Raw genomic sequence first — 15,254 nt, 5'->3', positions numbered from 1 at the left:
GGGAGTTGCTCCTTGGAGCTCTTATCCATATTTCCTGGGATAGAGGAAGCATTCTGTATAGCCTTTCTAACGAAAGCCCCCATTCCTTCCTTAGCTCACTCTGGCTAGTTCCAGGTTCCTTACCGGGAACCTTGTCACTTGACTCTCGGTGACTCCACACCGGCAGAAGCATCTTCCTTAGAGATTAATTTGACCATGTCATTTCCATGCTGGCTGTGTCCATGACAACCAGGATAGAGCCTGTATTTGTTACTTAAAGAAGGGTGTGTTTGGGCTCACAGTTTGAGGGGCCTCAGTCATGGGGGTGGGGAGGGCATGGTGGGTGAGGGGCTCCGGGGCAGTGGGAGCACAGGGCAGCTGACTGCTGAGTCTCCGGGGACCAGGGAGCAGAAGCCGGTAAGCAATGGACTGGGCCGTACCCTCCAGGCCCAGCCCCCGCAGCTCACCTCTCCCAGCTAGGCCCCATGCCCCAGATGTTTTACAGTCTCCTAAAACAGGACCAAATGTTCAAACCTGAGGACCTGTGTGTGGGTGTATTCCACATCCTCACTCCTTACAGGGCAACCAGGGCCTTCGCGAGCATGATGCCGCTGCACACCCTCTGTTCCCTCCTGCCTTTCCCCATCTAGCCATAGCTGTGGCTCCTTCACAGTCCGACCCCCGCCAGCCCGGCCAGCCCTCGGTCCTGCTGGTTCCTGTCACCGTCTCCAGGGACCCTGTGGGCTGATGGGAAGCTCATGGCATGTTATCCGCGTTCCATCCACTGAACCTAACGTGTGGTAGTGAGATTCACCTTCCTCATGAGACTCCTAAGGTGGGAGGCCATGCCAGGTTCAGCCCAGTCTGCCCGGAAGTGGGGCTCACTAAGTAAACACCTCACTGACGTCTCCTAAGGCAGCCTGCATGTAGCTGGTAAGCAGCCAGGGAGGAATCATGGAAGATGCTGCTCTTGTTCGGCCACTGACACACACTTCAGAGGGGACAGGACCAGTCATTGAGGCTCTGAAGCCTCCCAACTAGGAGTCGGAAGTCTGTGAGCAAGCTTTCTCATTCTTGTCTTTGCTTCTATGGCACAGCGTTACCTAGGCACGTGTTCTTCACCGAGGCTCCGCCTCTACTTGTAAGGCCTCCCTACAAAGATGGGCACACCTGCACCTCAGAGGTGGGCAGGCCGCTGTCCTGTGAGGCCCAGCAGTGTCCCCAGGCACACAGTGCTGTCTGGAAGATCTGGGTTTCAGCTACCTATCTGTGGCCTCTAAGCAGTTCCCGGGGTGACCATGACAAGCGTTTGCTCACGAGACCCCCCACCCCCGAGAGCACAGCAGGGGTCATGTCTTAAAGCTGGCTCTTGGCTTTTTAGAGATCTGGGAATACAGACTAGCCAGCATCTTATCTTCATGTTGGAAACAAGGGCATTAGTTTCTTGTTAAGTTCTACTTAAGTGAAGCAGCCACAGTTTTCTTTTTTCTTTGTGTGTATAGTGTGTGCACACGTGTGCACATCACGTGCAGGCACACCCTTCTGTTTGGAGGCCAGGTCAGCTGCGGGTCCCATTCTCCTATCACCTTCCATCTTCGGAGTGAGGCAGGGTCTCCCACTGAACTTGGAGCCTGCCATTTGGCTTGGCTGGCCGGCACATGAGCTCCGGGGCCTGCCTGTCTTTGGTGCCTGGCACCAATGCTACTGGTGTGTGCCGTGTTTCACAGGGAGGCCAAGCACCTGACCTCAGGTCTCAGGCGTGTACAGTAGGCATTTTTCCTAGTGAGCATCTCCCAGGCCTACCTGCTACCTTCTGAGCATTAGATAATCCTTCAGGTTAACACTGCACTTAGCAAAATGTCATTAAAAAAACCACTCATACGTAGACCTACTTTCTTTGACATCTTTCAGAGGAAGCAAAATCATATCTTAAAGTATTAAGTATATGAGAAAAAAAAGCAACAATTATACTACCCCAATGAATCTTGAAAATTTATTATTTGGGAGAATATCAGATATTGATCTTTCGCTTTATAGCTCATGATAATAATCAGAAAATATACATTTTGAAATAAAGTCAAAAGAAAATAATTACATATAGTACACGTTACAGATTTCTTATTTATACATCAGCAAAGTAGTACTGAAAGCATAGTTATGGCCCACGATCAGCAAGTGTGGACATTTTCTGTGTAAAGCTGCAGCAACTCAAATCCCTCTAGGTCACTGAAGAGACACTGAGAAATACATTGAAGGGCTATTACCATGTCTGGCTGTAAACCTGTGTTCATTCTTCCCCTCCCCCCATATATGTGCATAAGGTTATTGCCTTTAGAGTCCTGCTGGTTTAATAGCATACTAAACAGCCACCTGCAGCCATTTGGTTTCTAAAAATATATAAAATGCACAGGAAGGTGCTCCTTCCCGCAGCTCCGCCCCGGACACTGTCCTGGCGTCGAAGCGCAGGGGAAATTCGGAGCAGCAATACTGAATAAATACTGATGGCTGTGACCTGACGCGGCAGCCTCTCCGGGAACTTAAAGCCACAGCAGACAGCACAGACATGCAACTTAAAAACACTGACGGCACAACAGGAATACTTAGGAGCTGGCTTCACCACAGCGGCCGCTGACCAGGACAGGCTTGCGCTGGAGAAGGACTCACAGCATCATTTACCATAAATTAAGGCCTGGCCGGTCAACGGTGATGCCCAGCACTGCCTGCGTCTGCCTGCGCATGCCTGACATCAGGTGTCTGTCCTTTCCACATCATTTCCTCATCCTATTAAAGTCCTGACTGGGTGTCTCTTACGAGCAGCTGCGGGAGCAGTGCTGCTGTGTCATGGCCACTGCATGCCGCCTGCCTGTGTCTTCACCGTGCAGGCCTCCTGCAGGGAGCCCTGGTTCACGGCTGATTTCAACTCCAGCATGCTGGGGCCCACTCAGAGCTGTGCATTCAGACGGCAACTTCTCTCAACACCAACCGGAGCCCCGCATATAAAAACTCCCATGTTCACTGAGACCAAAAAGGAGTGTTAACAACCAAAAGATAAAGGAAACGAGAAAATAAAACACACACGGAAAACTGAGGTAACCCACTGTGGGTGATTCTCTGAGAACGACGATGCTCTAGAGGCCAAACAGACCAATGATATTCAAATTATCCATTGGTAAGAAAAGAAACTTGCAATATATTTTACCTGTAGAAAAACCACATAACATAACCTGCAAGTACTAATTTAGAAGACACAGAAGTTTATAATCTTATTTATTATTTAGAAACTGAATATTTTCCCATATGCAAAATTTTACATTTGGCATTTTTTGAATACCATTGCCTACACCCCTGAAATGTGGGCAAACATAGAGTTCTTAAGCCAATTCATTTGTAGTCACAATAGGTAAAAATAGTGACAGCAGATTAAAATATTTTCAGATGCTCCCATAGAAATTAGTTGTCTTCCCTAGCTAAAAAGGATTTAGAAAACGCTGGACAGCAGTGTGCTTGCCGGGGTCCTGTGACTAGTGACACAGCATAGTTTGTGAGCTCACATGGCCACACCCCTCCCGCCTGCCCACCTGTCAGGGAGACAGATTCTGTGTGGGAAGAGGCCTGGAGAGTAGCTGGCAGCCTCGGGGTTCTGAGGTTGGTGTATCTTAACTGTGCCACTGCTGGGGAGCCGCAGCCGCCGGGAGCTGGTGGCACGGGCCTCCTTTTCAGTCCCCAGGTAAGTCTGCAGTCACACCCGAGCTCGCTCGCTCGCACGCTGTGCTTTGCCGGGTGTGCCGAGCAATCTGTGCACCTCCCCCCTTTCTATTTTTGAGACAGGGCCTCACACTAGATCTAGACTTTCTATGTGGCTGAGGAGGGCCTGGGTCTTGTGGCTACTGTCCCACCTCAGCCTCCTGAGTGCTGGAACTATGGCGTGAGCCACTGTGCCCAGCTTCACCTTTCACTTCTCACAGCGCTTACCTCACCCGAAGGTAGCATTTTGGTTTAAATGGAAGACAATCCATTTGTACAGTGCTTTTCTTTGTAATCAAGGTTTCAATTTAGCTGAACAATAGAACGACTCAGTACGGGAGTCTTTAAGAGTAAGGCATGTGTCGGGCGTATGGAATCATTGTCACAAAGGCTACAAATTACTTTGACTTTGAATTATTACTTTCAGATATACAGATATGAAACAATCATTACAAATCTGTAGCAAATGTCTACAGGGGTCGGTTATTTCAGAAAGAATAGTTTACTTCTCAAGTCCTCTGCAGAGCAGTGGTGGCAAGATGAGCTGGGTTAGCGAGGACCCACAGAGCATTTCAGCTGAGGTAAGAAGGCAACGCTGCCGGCCGGTTCTCACGAACGTGTTTCACAACCATTCTTAACTTCACTGGAGGCCTGTAGAGGCGCAGTCTCTGCTTCTTCAAACAGTCATTAAAATAAAAGTGGGCTGGGCGCGCTGGGACACCGCCGCCTTCGGAGGGCGCGCTCTCTTCAGGATCATGGACTGCCTGAAGCTGCGAACTGAGTCTCAGTTACACCGTGCCAGGCTTGCTCAGAACGTGCAGTCTGCACCGGCATCGGCAGCTCCCGTCTACACACTGCAGGTGAGCATAGTTAAGTCGCTGCTCGTGAGAGAAGCTCTGACCCAGTTTTGGCTTTACACACAAATGATATAAATATAAACGGAGACTAATGTCCTATAGAGTCAAACTTAAAAAAATACTCTCAATTTAACTTTATTTCCTTGGTAAAAAATACCTGACTGCTCTCTGCTTGTCTCTATGACTAGAGAAAATGCACAGTCCATGCTTCAGATCCACGGGCAGCACTCACCCTGCTGGCACGGCCGTGCTGCTCAGGGAAACGCATCACCTGGCCTGTGATTCCCAAAGCACGCCACCTCGGCCCCAGGTCCTTCTCACACCCCGTCAGTCACGAGGACCCCAGGGAGGAGGCGGTAAGGCGGGAGGACCTCTCCGAGTGCCCAGGAAGCCCACGGCAGCCAGTGACACCGCTGACAGTCACAAGCAAACACTGTCCGAGAACGGTTTACCTCCTGAAAGGTGTTTCTGTGATGCCATGTGGAAATACTGTGAAGGAACGGTTACCTCTCGGACCAGAAAGCTGAAATATCTCACGTAAGCAAGGCGGGAACAGGCTTCCGTGTGCGCAGGCTCCGCTGGAGTCAGTCGGCATGGTGGAGCGCCCCAGGAGGCCTGCATGTGACAAAGCCCGGACGGAGTGTGCCCACATGCACACATCAGAATCCCACGAAATTTAACATAATCAAATCACAGGCTGTGTTAATAAAACAGTAAAAAAAGCAACATTCATACGTTAATCGGGTACAAGGAATAAATTAAACTAAGCAGTCACATAACTCCTTTACTCTTAACTCAGGGTTTATTCGTGTATAAACAGAGATTAATACTTTCTTAACGCTCTCAAATGCTACAGATAAGAACAAAGGCTTTGCATTCCAGCTGCTGGACGCCGTGTCAATACTGCGAGTGCGAACAGGCTCTGTGTCGTGTCGGCATCAGTGCACAGGGCGTGGCTCCGAGTGGCTCGTGACTGGCAGGGAGGATGCGGCTTTGAACAGACACGCTGTTGGATTGGCACAAACTCAAGGAGTTCACTGTCCATGGTACCTTGCTGGTCCTGCCCCAAGACAGCGTTAGTTAAACGTAGATGCCCTCAGGGTTGAAGCCGGAGGCCACGGGGCTCTGCAGAATGCGGAGGTTGCTGGGCAGCTGCCGGGAGGAGCCAGGCCGCTTCAGGGACCCAGACTGAAATGGCACCTCTAGACAGGAAACAGAGCCATGTGGTCATCTTCCGGCCCCAGAGAGCTGGGGAACAGACCGCACTGCCAAGAGCGGCCGGGGTCGGGAGGAGGAGGCAGGTGTGCGAGCAGGCAGTGAGTCTGCTGCCAGTGTGCCGGCTGCTCCTCCCGCTGAGGCTGAGGCTGCAGCGCACAGTGGGAGGCTTCAACCAGGAGCACAGGCGAACTAAGACTCAGGAGGGGAGGCCGGGGAAGCTGGGATGTAAACAAACAGGGCCCTCATCTTTATGTGAACCTGGTAAACAGGTGGAGTCAGGACGGCCTTTAAGACCTTCCGAGTGCGCACTGCCCGATGCTCCCGCTCTCCTCAGGGATGCCATGCTGGGTGATGCACCCGGGACAATGTGGTAGGCCTTACCTGTCTCGATGTCCGCCTGTGAGGCCTCAATCTCCGTGGGCTCGGCCGGCAGCACCGTGACCTTTGTCCCTGTCTGCTGGATGAACTGCTGGAGGTTGACTTGCCGCAGCTCTTTGGTCAGCTGCTCCAACTCCTGTTCCTTGTCCTGGTTGGAAACAGCAACAGCAGTGACTGCATGTAACGGGGCCTGCCTCCAGAAGAGCCTGTGACACTCCTGGTTTCCATGGATACAGCTGCCAGAGAGGGGGCCACCCCATTCTCCCAGGTAGCAGGCTCCTTCTGGACACCGCTGCACACTTGTTAAAATAAATGTACGGTGGTTTTGTTGTTGTTGTTTGTTTGTTTGTTTTGAGTCAGGCTTTCTCTGTGTAGCCCTGGCTGTCCTGGACTGGCTCTGTAGACCAGGCTGGCCTTGAACTCACAGAAATCCACCTTCCCTGCCTCCTGAGTGCTGGGATGACAGGAGTGCGCCACCTAAATATATGTTCTGTCATAAAAATCCTTGTTTCTCTATGCCCTGGTGCTTCACCAATCTTGCTTATTGGGCCGCAATTTCCCCTCATAGACATTTTAGAATTGACTAAAAATGAACAGCAATTTGGTTCACAGGAGTTCGAGTTCTTAGTTTTGACAAGATGGTAGAGTTTTAGCTACTAACATTTCCTGTATAACCTGAGGAAAGCAAGGCTCTTGGACTTGGCGGGCTAGGTTCTGAGCCCTGGGACAGACAGGCCTGCGTCACAGGCTGCCTTTAACGTCACTGTGTCACCGGCCCCTTTAACGAGCTCGCCCTTCCCCAGACGGCGCTCTTACCTGCAGCCGCTTGGCAGCCTGCCCCAGGGAGCGCTCTACGGCTCTGATGCCGTTCTCCAGCCGCAGGCTCTGCTGCCCTTGGAGGTCCACTTCCCCCTTGACCTTTTCAATCTTGCCTTTCACCTCCTCCTCGTTGACTTGGGCCTCCTGAACCTCGCGCTGCAGTTTTTCCGCCTCGAGGCCGCTTTCCATGGCGTGGATCTGCGCCAGGTAGTCCCGCAGCTTGCGCTCACAGTCCGTGACCTTCTGTCGGATCTCCTCCAGCTGGTCCTGCAGCTGCTTCTCGTTCTCCTGCTCGATCTGCAGCTCGTTTTCCCAGAACTCCTCCTCCTCGATCTCCACGTCGTTTCTTTTGATCCTTTGCTCTAGGCGCACGATCTCCTCCTCCAGGCTGGAACTGAACTTGTGCTCCCAGAATCGGATTTCCGCCTCGCTGGACTCCAGCTGCTTCTCAATGGCCTGCAGCTTCCCCGTCTGCAGCCGGATCAGCCGCCTCAGCTCCTCCGAGCTTGTCCTGCAGCTACTCAGCACCTTCTGCCTAAACTCCGCCTCTTTCCCTTTCCCAAAGATGTCCATCAGCCCCTTGGCGCCTCCCGTGAAGGTGAGGGACTTCCTCCTCGGCTCCCTCCTCTTGATGGACTTGTCCGCCTGAGGCCTCAGCTTGGCTGAGGGGGGCAGGCTCTGCCGGCCCAGCGTCCTCGCGGGGACCCAGGCCGCACTGTCTGAGGTGGGCCTCTCACTGAGGGACGGCCCAGTCCGGCGCAAGAGGAGCTGCACGTCGCTAGCATACTGGCCCCACTTGTTCAAGGAGACGATGGGGTTCTCGTGTGGCGCCAAGTGCCTCTCAGTGTCGCGCCACTTCTCTATCAGGGTGTACCTTCCAGTCCGACCTAGACGGGAGAGACCGGAGCACAGTCACAGGGCAGCGGGGGACGACAGTAATGCAACAGAAGACACGTCGGACAACTGTCAGCATCACAATGTCCAGCCTGCCTCAGGCAGCTCCAGAAGATACCAAATTCCCAAAGCTGTGACAGCACACGGCTTGGGTCTGAACTGTAAGCATCCTTCCGGGCTGCTTAGAGATTCCACTTCCGATTTCCCTGGACTGAGAGACCGGACACTGTGGTCACAGTGTAAGTGTTCAGAACTTCTGGAGAAAGACTGAACAAAGGAAAAATTGCCAATGGTTTCCCCCACAGCAAAGAGGGGTGGGCAGGAGCTACGCAGAGATTCTGAACTCTGCACAGATTTTCACTGCCTAAGCTTCTTCAGGTGAGAGCCAGCCAGCTGAGAGCCTGCCCCAGCCTGCGGGGGCCCAGGCCTCAGAGCTCTGAGGGCTCGGCCGGCCTACAGTTCACACTGCTGGGAGCTTTGCCGTGGAGATGGCTCTTTGAAACAACTTTCTAGAAAAAGGGTCTGAACCATGCTGGCAGTAACATTTCAAAAGTTCTTCTTAAAAAGAGGGCAATAAAGACAAAAGACAACAAATAACTTAAATAAAAAAAGACAACAAATAACTTAAATAAAAATAGGCTGCACCTACTGACTGCAGAATGGAAATAAACTTTCCAAAGACAATATAGGACCAGTAGGACGGCTCAGGGGAGAAGATGCTTGCCAGCGAGCCTGCTGATCCCTGGGACCCACATGGCAGAAGCAAAAAAACGGAGTTCTGCAAAATCGTTTCTAGCTTTGGTATATTTGTTGCAGCCCCCCCCCCATAAATAAATAAGTAAAATACCTAAATGTAATGCAAAAAGAAAAAAAGACAATATACTATTGTAGGTATTAAGTCATTTCACAGACATCTTCATTTAAGGTAGGTGCTATTCTGAGTTTGCGAAACACGCATGTCAGGGGCGGAGCAGAGATGTCTCAAGACCTGTCTCAAAAGCATGAACACCTGAGCTTGGAGCGTACATGCATGCACGCACACACACGCACAAGTCAAGGGCATCAGACAGGACTCCCCGTGATCCCCGTGATCCCCGTGGGATTTGGGGCAGTGAGAGACTGCCTCAAGTAAAAAGGCGGAAAGCACGTGAGAAATGACATCTGAGGCTGTCCTCTGAGCTTCACACGTATGCATCGGTGCTTGGATCACGATTCAAAGAGGGCACACGCTGCTAGTCACTGTTCTATAGAGAAAATGCCCAGCCCTGCCATCCAGCAACCAGCGTGGAGGCTGAAGCAGCACCACGGGATTCTGAGCAAACAGTCGTACTTTCTCCATCACTGGGTCACGGCACAGACACCTGGATGTGTGGTACACGCACCCCAGAACTCGGGGACAGAACATGAGGCGTGCCTGCCGCAAAACAGGAATGACAAGCAGGCCGGGGACGGAGGGCAGTTGGCGGCAGAGAGCTGGTTAGTGTTCCCCAGTCCCGACTACACAGAGGCTTTCCACGTGGAGGTCTGGAGACACAAACGTGTCTGTATGTTTAATACACAGGAGCTCAGCACTATATAAAGTATATATGTACTTTTTTATATAAAAAAGGCTTAAAATAAATTAGAAAGAAAGTTGAAACAAAACAGGAAGAGAGACAGACCCGGGAAATGTGGCTGGAAACACGGACTTGGCAACTTCATCTTCACTGTATTAAAACAATTTTTAAAGTATTCATTTCTGTTTAATAAAGAACCACAGTATTTAATTTGTTCTTCAATTTTAAATGTATTCAGAAATTGACAGTAAGAGCTTAACTTATTAGGGATTCTGGGAACTAGGAGTCTGTTCTGGCTTAAGTAAACATCTAGAATTAAAAAAAAAAAATCACCATTCAAGATCATCAGGAACAGACAGCATGGACTCTAGACTCAAGATCAATGGCACAGGGCAGGTGCTGAGATCAAGCATCGGCACAGCTCCGCGTCCCACAGCAACGAGACAAAGAAATGCACCAGAGAGCCATGGTGCCAGGCTCACTAGAAAGGAATGTGAGTGTGAGCCCACATGGTTAAAGGAGATTAGCAGAGCACAGATCTGCGGTGTCTGTGATGGCATTTCTAAAGGTGGTAATTAGGGCCCTGACCAGATCCAACCTTTGATGGATTTATAATGTGACTCGGACTGGGAAGTGGTAACATGCAGGAAGGTGGTGCCTAATTGGCGGAAATAGGTCTCTGGGGTGATGTCCTTTGAGACAAACTCTTGCCCTTGTCTCTTCCTGTATCCGCTTTCAGTTGATCACTGTGGTGGTTTGAATAAGAACCAAGGGCCCCATAGTGTCCTATATTTGAATGCTTAGTGACCAGGGAGGGGCACTATTTGAGAAGGATTAGGAGGTGTGTCCTCACTGGAGAAGGTGTGGCCTTATTGGAGGAAGTGTGCCAGTGGGGGTGGGCTCTGAGGTCTCCCAAACCTACGGCTGGCCCAGTTTCTCTCTGCAGAACTCTCAGCGACCTCTCCAGCACGTGCCTGCTGTGAGCCGACATGCTCCCTGCCACAAAGCCAATGGACTAAGCTGACACTGTGAGCCAGCCCCCAAATAATGTTTACTATGGTCTCTCGTAAAAGTCGCCTTGCTCAAGGTGTCTCAACACCACAATAGAACAGGGACCAAGACAGCCACCAAGAGTGAGTGCCGTCCCTTCCGCACTGTGATGGACTGATCCCCCTGAAAATATGCAACAATCTGTAACCCTCACATGAAGTTGTTGCATCAGGTATTTGGTAACAACTAGTTAAAAGTAACACAGAAAGCTGGTACCAATGGGGGGGGGGGGTTGGGGGGAGGGTCAATGCTATTATTACGTTTCACCATGTGGCTCTTAAGGCCTTTGGAAGCAGTTTGTTGGATACACTTGGAAGTTTGGAGAAACAGGCCATAAAAAAAAATCTTAAAATTCTGTAAATAAGAATTAGTGGGTGATTTTGGTAGGATTGCAGTAGAGCAGAATTCCAGTGGGAGTGTGGACAGGGAAGGAGTGCCTCAGGAAGTTTCAGGTAGGAAAAAGACTCAATTGGGAAGTGGATTAGAAGTCACTTGTGTTATGTTGTAGCAAACACTCTGTCTACATTTCGTCCATAATTTGAGATGCCATGGGGCTGAGCTTGAAGAGTATGGAATGACGCACCTGGCGGAGAGCATCGGTGTTGGCAGCTGCCTGAGCCAGGCTTAAGTAAGCAAAGGAAGGAGCCGGCAGAGCAAGTGGCTAGAAGGCGTAGACAAGGGCGTGGCCGCTGCAGTGTGGACGGTCTGCAGGGTCATGGCACTGTGTCAACAGGAGGCGCCCTGACAGACTCAGAAACCCCTCAAACCACAACCCTCATGGACCGAAGAGTGTGAAACAGCAGTGTCACTTGACAGGGTTTTCTCTTGGAGGGAGAGTACCTTGGTGCCTTGTGGAAACAGGAAGTACTTTTTTCGGGGTAAGTTTGCACTCAGAGGCCCCAGAATCTACCGCCATCCGTGTGGTGCTGGTTTTACAGGCAAGCAGAAGCTGAATTATGGTGTGATGGAAATGTCCATCCCTCTGCCCTCCTCCCCGCTCTTGCCCCCTTCTCCCTATTCCTCTCCACCCCTGCTACCTTGATGTTTTCTGCTCAGACATCTTTAGGCCAAGAAACCATAGGCTGAATCCTCTGAAACTATGAGCAAAAATATGGTCCCCAAGTTATCTTTCAGGTCCTGTCTAGACTCTGAGAGAGCTTACTCATGAGCACACAGCACCACACCCCAGAGAAGCATGGAGTGCCAATTCTTACTTACCTATAGCTTGGGCTAAGGCTATTACAACCTCCTGGCAAGTCGTGACTTCCGTGACGCCGCAGACGATCCTCTGGACTCCGTCCACCCATACCTTAAGTTCCATGGTGCACTGGCCAGCCGCCCAGAGGCCCTGACAGTGGTCATCAGGGCTTCAGGTCATGGCTCTGGCTTCAGAAACACGGCTGAAAAAAGTAAAGAGTTGTCTTTTGAATAAAGTAAACTTCCCCCTCTCTTCTGTGAACTACAATGTGACACCAAATACTCACCATGGTTAGTCAATGCCGACTCACGGAGCTCAGCACGACTCACAGAGCTCAGCAGGCAACTGGGCCTGCTTCACCCCATGATCCCATGATCCGCATTTCTTTACTCTCATGAGCACTTTTTTATGAGCACTTTTTTTTTTGGTTTTACAAGACAGTGTATCCTTGGCTGTCCTGGACTCACTTTGTAGACCAGGCTGGTCTCGAACTCACAGAGATCTGCCTACCTCTGCCTTCCAAGGGATTAGAATCTATCATAATAACTTTTAGGTATGTCCCAGGTTTAAAGATTCTTACTTATTCAACACACACTCACTCTCTCACACACACACACACACACACACACACTCATGTTCTGTCTCTCCTGTTTTTTTTTTCATTATGATAGTGCCAGAGAACTTTTTTAAGTTCCCATCATTTCAAAAACCATAAACAACTGAGCCATTTTTAAACATATTGGCTGTGCGATCTTACTGACCAGTGTCCATCCTTGTGCCACACCCCCTGGCCTCCCAGGTCTCTCTGAGCTGCTTACACCAGGGCTACTAGAACCAGCTGAAGGAAACTGTGTCCGTCTGTCCTTTTCTCATTGCCGGTTTGTTGAACTGGCTGTCAAGAATCACCCCCGACACACACGACACGCCGCTGGCAGTGTCCACTGCTTAGCCACTCCCTTAATCAGTCCACGTTAGTGCCAACCACAAGTCTTTCCTTAGTCAATCACGCCAAATGCTGTGGTTCTCCACGGGAGCTGGGTGCCAGCAGCTTGCTCAGAGTCAAAAGGCCAAGGCTGGTCCCTCCAGCCCTGGTAGGAGATCTCTGCCCACAGAGTGGACACACGGCAGGTCCGCACTGTAAACAGTGTCTCTGCTAATCGCTGTGCATGTTTGTGTACATTCACGTAATGATTAAAAGCTCAGAGTGAGACAGTTCTTACACAGATAGAAAAAGATGTGGTGGTGTACCAAAGACTTCTGAGCGGAGGCAGACCATCCCAGCAGAGGTGGAACCGGAGCCACGCCTCGTCTGCTTTCAAGCCCCACAGGGCAGTGAGTATGACTCTTTGGGTGGCTTCTGGCCATGCTGTTGTGCCCTGTGTCGGCTCCCAGCTGAACAGGCCCAGGCACAGCAGTGACATGCTGTCTAGAGTCTGACGTGACTGAATAGCACACAGGCCATTCAGACGCAAGCTAAGCATCAGTGCTGAGCATGGGCTGCACGTTTTAACGGACATTTCTAAAATAGGCTGCGTGTTGGTTTACCAACTGTTGTGACAGAGGCTCACGGAGTCTGAGCTGAGAAAGCCGGCGCTCACTGGTGGGTGTTCACACGGGCTGTACAGAGCGCAGGCGTGTGAACAAGCTGTGTGTTTACAGACAGCATCTCTGTGACTCCTGCGTCACGAGAAGATGTACACGAAGACCTAGTGGCCAAATCGGGCATCATAAAAGACACTGGCTCTGACAGCCCACATCAGAGAAGCCGGGATAACTTGCATCAGACGTAAACCAGCAATCTGGCCTGGGGAGGATAATGTTTCCACCCCACAACAGAAGAGCTACAGCCTGAGGGACCACAGAGATGTCAAGCAGGAGTCAGGGACGGCCGCTGCCGACTTCCCACTGTTGGTTTCATTGGACAAACCCTCTTAAAAATATAAACCCAATGCACCACTGGGTCCTATCTCCTGTAGCAGTCCTACTAATGGGATCAGGAAGCTCTTTATCTCTCCTTCCTTCCTTCCTTCCTTCCTTCCTTCCTTCCTTCCTTCCTTCCCTCCCTCCCTCCCTCCCTCCCTCCCTTCCTTCTTGGGTTTTCGAGACAGGGTTTCTCTGTGTAGCTGAGCTCCCTAGCTGTCCTAGAACTCGCTCAGTAGTCCAGGCTGGCAGATCTACCTGTCTCTGCCTCCCGAGTGCTGGAATTCAGGCCTGCCACCACCCGGCAGGATCTGACTTTTAAGAAATGGTGTGACCCATGAACTCTGTGCTAATCATCACACAGGGTCAGACATTCTGTGATGTGGTTATGTCAGGAAGACACAAATGACAAACACACTCTCCTAAAAACCATAAAAACTGGTAAATCACCTCATTTCTGTAAACTGAGCCACTGGTTATAAGTTTATTTTAATAAACCCACTCATGAAATAAATATGAGTAAGACACAAAATCCACACTCATCCACACGTCGTGGCTGCTGAAAATGTCACGCCATGGCAGTGCACTCATTTAATGCCAGCACACGGGAGGCAGGAGCAGATGGATCTCTGCAAGTTCAAGGCCAGCTTGGTTTATACTGTGAGTTCTAGGACAGCCAGGGTCCTAGAACAGGGTCTTACAACTACACAGTGAGACCCTGCCTCAAACAAACAAATAACAAACAAAAACGTAAGAACCCGTAGATTACTTGGAAACCACCAGCCACCAGGGCTGCTGGCATCCTGGACTTGAGCGCCGGCCACCAGGGCTGCTGACCCAACACCCTGGAGACTGAGCATGGGCAATAGGTTGTCTAACACAGAAGAATCATAATCCTTCCAAATCTTCGGCTCAAAAACTTCAAATGTGTTGCTAAGTGCTTAGACAATTTTTGTAACACCCACCCACACTCTCTTCAAACAAAGCCTTCAAAGGGCAACCCACACAGTTCCCCGCTTCTGTAACGGCCTGAGAGCTAGGCCAGAGCATTTGGACATGAACTCTGTCCCCGGTAAACAGCTCTCAGTGTTACAGGGTATGAGCTGTAGAGTGAGTTCCGGCTATCTAGAAAGTCTAGGTGAGGAGAGCACACTTTGAGTGTATTTGTGAGGACGGGTCCAGGGCTGACTGGACAGGAGAAGGGTGGGACCTGCCTTGAGCGTGGACGGCACCAGGCAGTGGGGGCAGCAAGCGCAGGACAGCTGTGGGGGCGGGGGAGGCTCTGGCAGCACAGGCCTGCTCTCTGCTTCCTGGCTGCCTCAAGCTCCCGCCACCAGGATGTTCGGCCTCCAAAGGCCACAGCAATGGGCCAGCACATCAGGAATGAAACCTCTAAGGAGAGATTTCTTCTTAAGAGGTTGTGAATTGTCCATGCTGGGTATTTCGTCACAGGACAAAAGGCCGAGGAATGCACTGTCTAAACTCTTCAGCAGCAGTCAGTCTTTAATTCCTGCCCTAGGACAGTCACAACTGAAGGACAGCTGACGGAGGTCTGTACTTAGCTGCTGTAAAGCAGGATTGTACACAAATCACGCTCCTGTGGTCGTCCTGCAGCTTATCCTTCTGACTCACTAGGCAGTA

At 50.8% G+C, this 15,254-nt stretch overlaps 1 protein-coding gene across 3 annotated transcripts in view; it reads right to left on the bottom strand.

Moving 5' to 3' along the window:
* Nucleotides 1-1,958: 1,958 nt before the first annotated feature.
* Nucleotides 1,959-15,254, bottom strand: part of Rassf8 (Ras association domain family member 8) — a 58,669-nt gene continuing 45,373 nt past the window's right edge. For all 3 annotated transcript variants that reach the window (XM_060384481.1, XM_021653403.2, XM_060384482.1), the window contains exons 2-5: nucleotides 11,714-11,895; nucleotides 6,993-7,882; nucleotides 6,180-6,324; nucleotides 1,959-5,782 (exon numbers count right to left, since the gene is read on the bottom strand). In XM_060384481.1, the coding sequence (XP_060240464.1) occupies nucleotides 5,661-5,782; nucleotides 6,180-6,324; nucleotides 6,993-7,882; nucleotides 11,714-11,816 (1,260 nt within the window). In that variant the 5' untranslated portion in view covers nucleotides 11,817-11,895 and the 3' untranslated portion in view covers nucleotides 1,959-5,660. The remainder of the gene's footprint in view (nucleotides 5,783-6,179; nucleotides 6,325-6,992; nucleotides 7,883-11,713; nucleotides 11,896-15,254) is intronic.

Source organism: Meriones unguiculatus, chromosome 5 (assembly GCF_030254825.1).
Source record: "Meriones unguiculatus strain TT.TT164.6M chromosome 5, Bangor_MerUng_6.1, whole genome shotgun sequence".
NCBI classification, from domain to species: domain Eukaryota; kingdom Metazoa; phylum Chordata; class Mammalia; order Rodentia; family Muridae; genus Meriones; species Meriones unguiculatus.
Note: the sequence above shows the minus strand (reverse complement) of the source record. Positions and strands in the feature narration are given on the sequence as shown.